General features: G+C 43.9%; 1 protein-coding gene across 4 annotated transcripts in view; it reads right to left on the minus strand.

Moving 5' to 3' along the window:
• LOC124555380 (molybdopterin synthase catalytic subunit-like) overlaps positions 1 to 12,270 on the minus strand; it is a 101,945-nt gene that overhangs the window by 38,115 nt on the left and 51,560 nt on the right. For 3 of the 4 annotated variants that reach the window (XM_047129275.1, XM_047129274.1, XM_047129273.1), the window contains 2 exons: positions 10,509 to 10,634; positions 10,293 to 10,424 (listed from right to left, as the gene is read on the minus strand). The exons of the other annotated variant lie outside the window; for it this stretch is intronic. In XM_047129275.1, coding sequence (XP_046985231.1) covers positions 10,293 to 10,424; positions 10,509 to 10,634 — 258 coding nt within the window. The remainder of the gene's footprint in view (positions 1 to 10,292; positions 10,425 to 10,508; positions 10,635 to 12,270) is intronic. 4 annotated transcript variants of the gene reach the window in all.

A 12,270-nucleotide genomic window follows, 5' to 3' on the forward strand; every position in this document is an offset into this window, starting at 1 on the left:
AGTATAATTTCCCCTTTCTTCTTTATTCACTGACCTCTTTTTGTTTGCTTATTGAGAACTCTCACTCTTTATAGGTGCTCTGTATACATTTAACTGTTAGTCTTGGTCTTGAGTCCAAATAGGATTCTCCTTATTTATTAGTTTCTTTCAAATTTTCTATAGCTTTTTTCTGATGGCCATTTGTGTATCCAGTAGAATACAAAGAACGCATGATTAAATTTTTATGTGATTTGGGGTTATACAGGTTATGGAATTTAGTACACAGAGCTGTGACAATGCCTCTAACCCAATTGGGCATTGAGTCAAACTCAGCCTGGATGACATATATGGCTACATCACTCCAGGCTGCTGCTTCAACTCCACACCAGAATTTATCCATTATAGTGGCTGGAAAGTGGTGGAGTGCTAGTCTCTCAGTAATCCATGACCAGATGTTTCCAATTGTTGTGTGATGTACGGAGTGTGCTGGCTAGGCCCACAGTCGATCACCTTCCATGTTGAGGCAGGTCAGCACTGCAGAGGCAATGGATAGTCTTGCATTATCTTGTTGAAAATGAGGACACAGGTATCTCAAAGATAGGGTACACTCACCGACCTCAAGATGGCAGAAAGTAATACCTGCTGTCCAAATTACCTTCCATATGAACCAGAGGTAATATGTACTCAATGGCATCCTATAAAATTACGCCAGGTGCTCAGACCATATATTGACAATGAATGTAATGTGATAACACTTATTTTCCTCAGAGTTTTCACACTCAAATTCTTACATCATGATGCTGTACGCAGAACTGGGACTCATATGAAACGATGTCCAGTGTTGTCATTGGGTGCTCCACTGTTGGTGCACCCTACTCTGCTGCTATGTCAAGGGTAACTGCAGCAATGGTCACTGTGTCAACAATCTGTGGTGCTCCAGACATCATCGCATTACCTGTGTGGATACTTGTCTTGCAGCAAACAAACACTATCCGGATTCAAGAAACACAACATAGCAGAATGATCTTGCATGGCTGAGTGAACATTATGTCCATCCTCTCAGGAACTACTTCGATAGGTTCGTTGAGATGCTGCATAGTGTGGAGTATGACTCCCATGAACCCATCACTTTCATATTCACAGGACAGTCATGGGATCATGACCAAAGCAAACAGCCATATCGCATAACGACAAACCACAATCTTCAAAGACCACAGTCCTGCCACGGTCAAAATTCAACATGTGGTGATAGACATTTCTCCTCATTACATGAGGCACAAACAACTAGCAATAAAAAGTGATTTCTAAATGAGAAATCCCCTGTGTAATCTTTCCCTATATGCAGAATGTAGATGGTGTTGCTCCTCTCTACTCTACACAACTGCACTGAAAGGCTTACCATTGGCATACTCGAACTTGCAATACAGTCCAAGCCAGTCTGATGAATGTTGCATGCTGCCATCTTGGTGTAGCAGTTTTAATGGTCAACAGTGTACATGCTTCCTTCTCTACATTTGTTTTGTTTTGTCTTAGGGCGCTAAAACAACTACGGTCATATGCGCCCACAACAGACTTGTAGGATACAAAGACAAAAGGAGCAGCTAGAAGTGACTACATGTTAAACCCAATCGATGGATGGAAGGACAGCTAAAATCAGGTACTTGGAGAAAGGTGTATAAAATGTACCATAGAGAAACAGAGATCCTGAAGTAAAGATTAAATGTCCTTTGCCATATTGCTACAATGGATAAAAAGTAAAATGCGGTCAACAGCCCATGCGTCATTTGTTAAAACTACTAATAACTCAGACGGCAAAATAAATTGGAATGTGAATGGTTAAAAAAACAGCATTCCATCAGGAAATGGCAAATCGTCAAAGGTTGAGGGCAATGAGCACAAAGTGGCAGGGGAGCACCACTTAACAAATGGCGATGGCTAAAGAGACAGTGCTCAGTACACAATCTAACTAAAATGATGATCTCGTGTCGAGAGGGCCTAGAGGAGTTCGTCCAAGCCGATGGGAGAGGTTTAATTTCCCGGAGCTTGTTACCATGAAGGGAGGACCAGTGGTGATGACAAAGTAACATCACCTCCTGACAGACGGCAACACAGAGATCATCGGAGGGAATGGAAGAACTAGAGCCGAGGTACCAGCACTGCAGCCTTGGCAGCAGCAGCAGCCGTCTTGCTTCCCATCAGACTCGGAGGGAATGGAAGAACTAGAGCCGAGGTACCAGCACTGCAGCCTTGGCAGCAGCAGCAGCCATCTTGCTTCCCATCAGACTGACGTGGCCGGGAACCCACATAAACATCACTGTGGCTCCATCAAGAGTGAGCAAGTGACAGCTTTCCTGGACCTGTTGCACTAAGGGGTGGACAGTATACAGCACACAGAGGCATTGAGAGAGTCGAAGCAGATGACACAATTGAAAAGCCTGTGTTTCCAGATGTATTGTGTGACCTGATACAGGGCGAAGAGCCCTGCTGTAAATACTGAGCAGTGTTCCGGAAGTCAGTACCAAAACACGTTGGTGCCAATGCCGAAGGCACACCAAACACTACAATCAGTCTGAGAGTCTGAAACTTATGGTGATAGAGCGAGGATGGACTAGTGTCCTTAGGAAGCAAATGAAGGCCAAGGTGAACACGGGCCACTGCACAAAGGTTGTAAAGGGTTAACACCCATCGGGAAAGTGGCAGGTAGCATGAAGTTAAGCTGCTGGAGCAAGAGCCAAAACTGAATGCCAGGAGGTAACACAGAAGAGGAACGCGCCCCATACTGGTGATCAAAGGAGTCATCAAAGAAGTAGGCATAGGATGGGTGGCCAAGCATGGCAGACAAACAGCATGCATATCTGCTGAGGAGGAAGTCATGGCGGTATGGTAGTGGTAGTTCAGCAGCTTTTGCATACAGACCCTCAACTGGGATAGTGGCATAAAAGGCGCCAGTGGCCAAACGGATGCCACTATTTTTGATTGTATTGAGACGGTGTAATATGGACAGACATGCAAACGCATAAACGATACACTCATAGTCTAGTTTCGAATGGACAAGGGACCAGTATAAATGGAGGAGGGTGGTTCACTCCGCTCCCCAGGAAATACCACTGAGGGCACATAGGACATTGAGGGACCACGTACAGCGGGCAGCCAGGTAAGACACATGAGAGGACTAAGAAAGTTTCCTATTGAGCATGAGCCCCAGGAATTTTGTAGTTTCAATGAATAGAAGAGCAATAGCACCAAAACTTAAAGACGGTGGAAGAAACCAATTGTGTCATTAGAAATTTATACAAACTGTTTTGTCGGTGGAAAAACGAAAGCCATGTTCGATTCTCCATGAGTACAGACAATCAAGACATAGTTAAATATGCTGCTCAAGGAGACAAGATTGTGGAGAACTGCCATAGATGGCAAAATTGTCAATGAAAAGGGAGCTGGAGATGCCCAGCAGGAGACAGGCCATTATAGGTTAATTGCGATAGCAAAGAGGATGTCACTCAGGACAGAACCCTGAGGCACACTGTTTTCCTGGATGAAAATGTCCGACTAGGCAGAATCCAAACACACCTCGAAAATTCGGTCTTTTAAAAATTTCTAAAGGAAATGGGGCATGCGGCCACGGAAGCCCCACATGTAGATAGTACGGGGGATACCACTCCTCCAGCATGTGACATAAGCTTTCTCCAAATTGAAAAATACGGCCAAAGTCTGTATTTCAGCAGAAAATCATTCATGACATGTGTTGACAAAGTGATGAGATGGTCAACTGCAGAACGGCTTGCTCTAAATCCACACTGTGTGGTGGTAAGTAAATTGTGAGACTCCAGCCACCATATCAGCTGGGCATAAATCATATGTTCCATCACCTTGCAAACACAGCTGTTGAGAGATATGGGGTGATAACTGGAAGGAAGGTGTTTGTCCTTACCAGGCTTACATATGGAACTGACAGTGGCTTCATGCCAGCATCTGGGAAACGTACCCTCTGCCCAGATGCAATTGTATGTATGAAGGCGAAAGCACTTGCCCACAAGAGAAAGGTTCTGCAACACGGGGGGAGGGGTTTATTAGTGATTGGGAGCTCCAACGTTAGGGGGGTGATGGAGCCCCTTAGGGAAATAGCAGAAAGGTCGGGGAAGAAGGCCAGTGTTCACTCTGTCTGCTTGCCGGGGGGGGTCTCATCCGAGATGTGGAGGAGGCTCTGCCGGCGGCGATAGAGAGCACTGGGTGCACCCGACTGCAAATTGTTGCTCATGTCGGCACCAATGACTCATGCCGTTTCGGTTCAGAGGCATCCTCAGTTCATACAGGCGGTTGGCGGAGTTGGTGAAGGCGGAAAGCTTTGCTCGCGGGGTGGAATCTGAGCTAACTATTTGTAGTATCGTTCCCACAACCGATCGTGGTCCTCTGGTTTGGAGCCGAGTGGAAGGCTTAAACCAGAGGCTCAGACGATTCTGCAGAGATCTGGGGTGCAAATTTCTTGACCTCCGCTATTGGGTGGAGAAATGTACGGTGCCCCTGAATAGATCAGGCATGCACTACACGCAGGAAGCAGCTACAAGGGTAGCGGAGTATGTGTGGAGTGCACATGTGGGTCTTTTAGGTTAGAGAATTCCCTCCCCAGACCCGACAAGACGCCTCCTGAGACGCGGCAAGGTAGGAGTAGGCAAAATGCAACAGGGAATAACAATATTAATCTGCTAATAGTAAACTGCAAGAGCATCTATAGAAAGGTCCCAGAACTGCTCTCATTAATAAACGGTCACAATGCCCAAATAGTACTAGGGACAGAAAGTTAGCTGAAACCAGATGTGAACAGTAATGAAATTCTAAACTCGGATTGGAATGTATACTACAGAGACAGGCTGGACAGTGAAGGGGGAGGCGTGTTTATAGCGATAAGAAGTGCAATAGTGTCGAAGGAAAATGACAGAGATCCGAAATGTGAAATAATTTGGGTGAAGGTCATGGTTAAAGCAGGCTCAGACATGGTAATTGGATGTCTCTATAGGCCCCCTGGCTCAGCAGCTGTTGTGGCTGAGCACCTGAAGGATAATTGGAAAATATTTCGAGTAGATTTCCCCACCATGTTATAGTTCTGGGTGGAGATTTTAATTTGGCGTATATAGACTGGGAAACTCAAATGTTCATAACGAGTGGCAGGGACAAAGACTCCAGTGAAATTTTTTTAAGTGCTTTATCTGAAAACTACCTTGAGCAGTTAAACAGAGAACTGGCTCTTGGCGATAACATATTAGACCTTCTGGTGACAAACAGACCCGAACTATTTGAAACAGTTAACGCAGAACAGGGAATCAGCGATCATAAAGTGGTTACTGCATCAATGATTTCAGCCGTAAATAGAAATATTAAAAAAGGTAGGAAGATTTTTCTGTTTAGCAAAAGTGACAAAAAGCAGACTTCAGAGTACCTGATGGCTCAACACAAAAGTTTTGTCTCAAGTACAGATAGTGTTGAGGATCAGTGGACAAAGTTCAAAACCATCATACAATACGCATTAGATGAGTATGTGCCAAGCAAGATCATAAGAGATGGAAAAGAGCCACCGTGGTACAACAACCGAGTTAGAAAACTGCTGCAGAAGCAAAGGGAACTTCACAGCAAACATAAACTTCACAGCAAACATAAACTTCACAGCAAACATAAACATAGCCAAAGCCTTGCAGACAAACAACATGGGTTTCGAAAAAGACGATCGTGTGAAACCCAGCTCGTGCTATTCGTCCACGAGACTCAGAGGGCCATAGACATGGGTTCCCAGGTAGATGCCGTGTTTCTTGACTTCCGCAAGGCATTCGATACAGTTCCCCCCAGTCATTTAATGAACAAAGTAAGAGCATATGGACTATCAGACCAATTGTGTGATTGGATTGAAGAGTTCCTAGATAACAGAATGCAGCATGTCATTCTCAATGGAGAGAAGTCTTCCGAAGTACGAGTGATTTCAGGCGTGCTGCAGGGAAGCATCATAGGACCGTTGCTATTCACAATATACATAAATGGCCTTGTGGATGACATCGGAAGTTCACTGTGGCTTTTTGCGGATGATGCTGTGGTATATCGAGAGGTTGTAACAATGGAAAATTGTACTGAAATGCAGGAGGATCTGTAGTGAATTGATGCATGGTGCAGGGAATGGCAATTGAATCTCAATGTAGACAAGTGTAATGTGCTGCGAATACATAGAAAGAAAGATCCCTTATCATTTAGCTACAATATAGCAGGTCAGCAACTGGAAGGAGTTAATTCCATAAATTATCTGGGAGTAGGCCTTAGGAGTGATTTAAAATGGAGTGATCATATAAAGTTGATCGTCGGTAAAGCAGATGCCAGACTGAGATTCATTGGAAGAATCCTAAGGAAATGCAATCCGAAAGCAAAGGAAGTAGGTTACAGTACACTTGTTCGTCCACTGTTTGAATACTGAACAGCAGTGTGGGATCTGTACCAGATAGGGTTGATAGAAGAGATAGAAAAGATCCAACGGAGAGCAGCGCACTTTGTTACAGGATCATTTAGTAATTGCGAAAGCATTACGGAGATGATAGATAAACTCCAGTGGAAGACTCTGCAGGAGAGATGCTCAGTAGCTCGGTACGGGCTTATGTTCAAGTTTCGAGAACATACCTTTACCGAGGAGTCAAGCAGTATATTGCTCCCTCCTACGTATATCTCACGAAGAGACCATGAGGATAAAATCAGAGAGATTAGAGCCCACACAGAGGCATACCGACAATCCATCTTTCCATGAACAATATGAGACTGGAATAGAAGTGAGAACCGATAGAGGTACTCAAGGTACCCTCCGCCACACACCGTCAGGTGGCTTGTGGAGTATGGATGTAGATGTAAATGTAGATGTAGAACATCTGAATGTTAACATCATCCAGCCCTGCGGTGCAGGATCGGGATGAAGTGAGAGCATGATCTAGCTCCGTCATAGTAAAGGATTGCAGCACTCACAATTCTGAGAAGAGAAGGGTATCATCCGAGCCTCCTCCAGTCATTCCCAATGGAGGAAAGCAGGGTGGTAGTGGGAGGAGCTAGAAATCCCCACAAAATAGTGGCCTGAGGTGTTGGAGATAGCAATATGACATTGTCTACTACTGTTAAAAGAACTAGTGAATGAAATCCAGCTAGTGTTTTTGCTATCCCGAAGAACATGACAATACTGTGCATCCAACTGTTTCTAATGTTGCAGTTTGCCATTGTAGGATGATGGTTAAAAAAAGGAGAGCATGTTTCCATGCACAAATTGCGTTGCGGCACACCTCAGTCCACCAAGGGGCCGGGACATGGCGAGTAAAGAGGACATGGGAGGAACAAAACGTTCTGTGGTGGTAAGGATAATATTTGTAAGATATTCTACATGGTCATCACAACTGGGGAAATTTGGTTTATCAAAGGCCACCAGAGTTGTAAAATTGCCCAGTGTCAGGTTAGCATTCCCATCTCCTCCTCCAGCTATGCAACAAACCAGGTAAAAGGTAGGGTAAAGCTGCCAGTTGGCCTTAGAAAGCTGTCATTTGGGTGTGCACTTAGGTGGTGTAGGAGTCAGCAAATGGATAGCACACGGGAAATGGTCGCTCGAGTACATATCAGAAATAACAGAGCACTAGAGACAATGGGCAAGCGGGGCAGTGCAGAAGGAGAGGTTCAAGTGGGAATTGGTGTGTGTGGAGTCTGAAGGGACATGGGTGCTCCCATGTTAAGGCAGATGAGGTTAAGTTGATTGAAGAGGTCAGCCAAGAGGTCACCTCTCAGTCATAATCCCTTTTTGTTGGATTGAAGGCCATGAACATTCCATTGGAGGAGAATCACGACAAGGAAAGGGGAGGGTGGATAAAATGAAGGTGTGTCACCTCAGTGGCTGCCGTGTGCCAAGCATTCGAAGACACTGCTACAGGGCAGAGAGACTGGAGGCTCCTGCTCCACGAAATCTGCAGAGGCATCGGCATTCTCCTTCTATCAGTCTGCAGAGTCCAAGGCAGAAAAACGGTTAGCAGTGCGCGCAGGTGATGCAGAGGTCGGCTGGGCGAGTATATCATGTGCCAATACCATCAAGGAGGATCTTCAAGTCAGTAAAGGAGATGACCGTTTCCCTTTGTTTGACTTCTTGGAGCCTTTCTGGTTGGCAGAGGAAGACTCAGATGTTTTTTGCTGGAGGGACATAGAAAGTCTTCATGAGAGTATTCCTTCTGTCTTTTCTGGCCTGATGATTGTGTAGTAGGTGATTTTGCCCCACGAGGCGAAAGTTTGGTGGCTTGTTGCACAGATGGTGGAGGAGATGGGGATGCTACCACGACACTGGGTGATTTTACAACTCTGGTGCTGAATTTGAGGCTGCATGTCTGCATGGTGATGTCCTTCATGGAGTGAGATGCACCAAGAACAGTACTGAAAGTGGCGGATGGTAGAACATAGGGTTTCTGACTATTCAATAACTTGTGAATGACCAGGAAAGGAACTTTTTCCCTCACCTGGATCTCCTGGACAGCCCACTCCTCAAGACACATGGGAAAATCTTGGAATGGGACAGCATGGTTGCCATCGCAGCTTATACAGTGGAGAGAACACAGTGGACAATTGCCCTTGTGAGCATCCCTACCACAGGTTACACATTTGGCCGGGTATTGACAGAAAAATTGAATGTGTGACACTGGTAGCAGCACATCGGGTTTGGAATGTATGGTCAGACTATGATAACTTCATAACCTGCTTTAATCTCTGATGGAAGCACCTTTCTATCAAAAGTGAGAAGAGTGTGTGTGGGCACTAAGGATGTATCTACCTTTTTCATCGCCTGATGGACTGCAGGGACACCCTGATCAGAGAGGTACATTTGGAAATCTGCCTCAGTCAGACCATCGAGCAGCCTAGTGTAAATAACACCACAGGAAAAATTCAGCGTTTGATGGACCTCAACACTAACAGCATAGTCATGGAGGAGCAAAGCAGCAAACAGTCACTGTGCTTGAGAATCAAAAGTAGTCTCCAAAAGCAAAGTGTCATTGTGTAAATGAGAGCAGGATTTCGCAGGACCAGCAATTGCATCAACAACTTTCTGAATAATAAACGGATTTGCCGTAGCAAAGAACTGACCGTCTTAAGTACGTGAAACCACAAGGAACTGTGGTGCAGCTGTGAGGGTCTTTGAATCGTTAGCCTCATTCCATGTAAGTTTGGTAGACATTGACTGTGAAGATGATCATTGGCTCATTGTGAGAAAAACCCCATGATTCCCAGTGTGTCTGATGGTGTGTTCCTTCCAACTGGGGGCTCCCCTAAGAAGGGGGCACACTCACCTTAGGTGATTGTTCACACCTCAAGTCACGCCTCCCCGACACCTGACAGAGGGACCAATTGGCAATTTGGGAAGGTAGCAGCTCAGGCAATCATCCTCACACAGTGTCATTTCATGTATACAAAACATTCTTGTACTTGATTTTCCTTAGTTCGTAAGAACAAAAGCAAGATGAGGGCTCAATATCCTGCTGATGATGTCACTGCAGATGGAGTACAAGCTCTGACTGGGGAAGGATTGAGATGAAAATCTGTCATGTCCTTCCGAAAAACCAGTATTTGGCTTAAGTGATTTAGGGAAATCACAGAATGACCAGAAGGGAATGTGAACCACTGTCCTCCTGAATACAAATTCAGTGTATTACCACTGCCACCACCTTGCTCTGTGTAATCATATGAAGAGCAATGGAGCTATCTGAAGGAGATCACTTATCATAGTATGTATATATACAGCTGCTAAAAATAAATATTAAAAAACATCCAGGGTGAGAAAAGAATTTTCTTAGTCATGGTGGCAGATGTAGAAAGGGAGGTGGAGGTGCAGGTGGCACGTGCTGTATGTTGCTGCAGACAACAATCAAGTTCATTCAGCTACTGTACACAGCCAATAAAGTGTGGCAACACTGCAGTCTGGAGGAGAGCACTTGTCACAGTTTAGCATAACAGTGGGAGATAAAATATCATTGGCTACAGTTGGTCGGTGGGGATGGATGATCACGACAGTTCACTCAAAACCAAGCCACCTTCTAACAAGATGTGCACTAGAACAGCATTTCGAGGGGGGGAACAACTGCATTTGGGACAAATGGAATACATTGTCTTTATAACTACGAAATGAAGCAGAAGTGCCATGATCCAAGAATACATCGTCAATGTTATTAACAAATTAAACTGAAACTTGAGCAATACTAGTAACAGCCATCAAGATTCTTTCCCAGTTCCCACACATGAAGATGTATCCAACTACAGCAATCCATTTCACTTACTTCTTTTGGAGATGCTGTCATTACTATTAGATGTGGAGGAATCATGCCTGTGCAACTACCAGGACGATAAGACAGATATTCTTCCTTTAATCTTGAGTCTTTAGAAGCATTCATATTTTCACATCGTTGGGCCTGGAAAATATTTCATTTGCCATACATGAGAAATATGATTGTATACTCTGTAAATACATAAAGGAACAGACAGATACCACATACCTCTGATGAGAGTCTTGTCCCACTCAAATATGTGGATGCTTCATCAGACTGGCTGACATAAGAATGTGGTGACTGACTTATTTCCAAGTCTTTTTCGGCACTAGTCGTAGGAGTATTTTGTCCTTCCTAGAAAAAAATAGTACTCTGGTATAACCACAAATATGGAACTTTCTCACAATGCAGATACTATCTAACAAGTAACATTTACAATTCAGAAAGAGAAAAGTCGGCCCTTACATTCAGGAGGTGCCACTGTAATATTTCTGGCTTTGCAGCCATCACATTCAGCTACAAGAAGCTCTTTTAGAGCAGTTGGGAAGGTAGCTGTGGCAAGATGACATAATTTGGTGTGAGGTACAGATGACAGATGGTTTATTCAGTACAGGTATCGTGAGAAAGACCGCATAAATTGTGGTCCTTCTCCATGATTGGCTACTGCATTCGGTAGTTGCATGCGAAGATGACAATCTTCTGTTGTTAATATTAGACAAACTAAACAGAGTATTGCTTGCGTGTTATATTTAAAACATCTCTCAATAGCGTGCTATCATTCCATTACTTTTCAAGTATTAATAATCAGCAGAATTATAAGCAACTGCAAAAAAAAGGCAGATGAAGCAATTCAGTGATCTTCGGATTGTGCACAACTTGGATGGCGGGCAAAGTGGTTAAGCCATAAGATCAGAGTAAGTTGAGGAGTCTCAGAGGACTGACACGTTGTCCACCGCAGTATCAGTTAAGACTTAATTTGCAATGTCTAGTTTGTAACTGTGAGAGCTGGTTAGGAATCCTCGGAGGACAGACATGCTGTCTGCCATGGTCAGTGTTAGTTAAGACTTTATTAGCATTGTATGGTTAGTTGAACATATAGTTGAGAACAGTGTGATACTAACTGTGGAAATATGCAGTTCATTAATTTGTTGAAACATATAAATCATTTGTGACTCTAACGTGCAGTTTCTCATGTTCTGCTAATAAAAAGTGAGTGGCATCCCATATAAACAAACCGATTGAAATTTAATCATTTCTAAAACAACAGTTCCTCACTAAGAGTTTCTTACAGTCTCCAGATAACAGATTCATGACCTACATGCTGTTTTCTGCACAGGGGATAACAACTATAGAATACTGCAGGTAGGTGAACATGTACTGGAACTTATGCATTCCACTCAAGGAGGTGGAAGCAAATAGGCACCTCACGTGTACTGGTATCTTAGTACAAACAAGATCAGTGACACGTCATCTGTGGTAACATGGAGGAGGTACGAACTCACACTCTCTCTCTCTCTCTCTCTCTCTCTCTCTCTCTCTCTCAACTTTTAATACCACTCCCAAATCACAGCACTCATAGCTCACAGAAGGAAAGAGTAGGAAGAGGAAATGGTTCAGGAAGGGGAATGCCTCTTTTCTGGAGATGATATCTATCTATTATTTCGAAAGATACGAGTGTTGTGATTGTTTTTATGAGTTCGTATCAGAAGTACTGCAAATTTTCCTCCTGAATGTACCGATTATCCTTTATCACTGTAACAGTTTTCTGAATTGAATTTTCGTTTTTATACAAGACACACACTAACCAGTTCAATGCATTTTATAATTCCATGGTACCAGAAGCTCTCCTATCAATTGCTGATATTCTACCAACCGGCAGAATGAATGACAAACAATAGGTGCTACTGGCAATAAACAAGAATACTGCAGGAATCAGTATTTTGAAATCATGTGCCTCTCTGCATTTTCTTATTTGAATACTATGTGGCAT

This window comes from Schistocerca americana, chromosome X (genome assembly GCF_021461395.2).
Source record: "Schistocerca americana isolate TAMUIC-IGC-003095 chromosome X, iqSchAmer2.1, whole genome shotgun sequence".
NCBI lineage: Eukaryota > Metazoa > Arthropoda > Insecta > Orthoptera > Acrididae > Schistocerca > Schistocerca americana.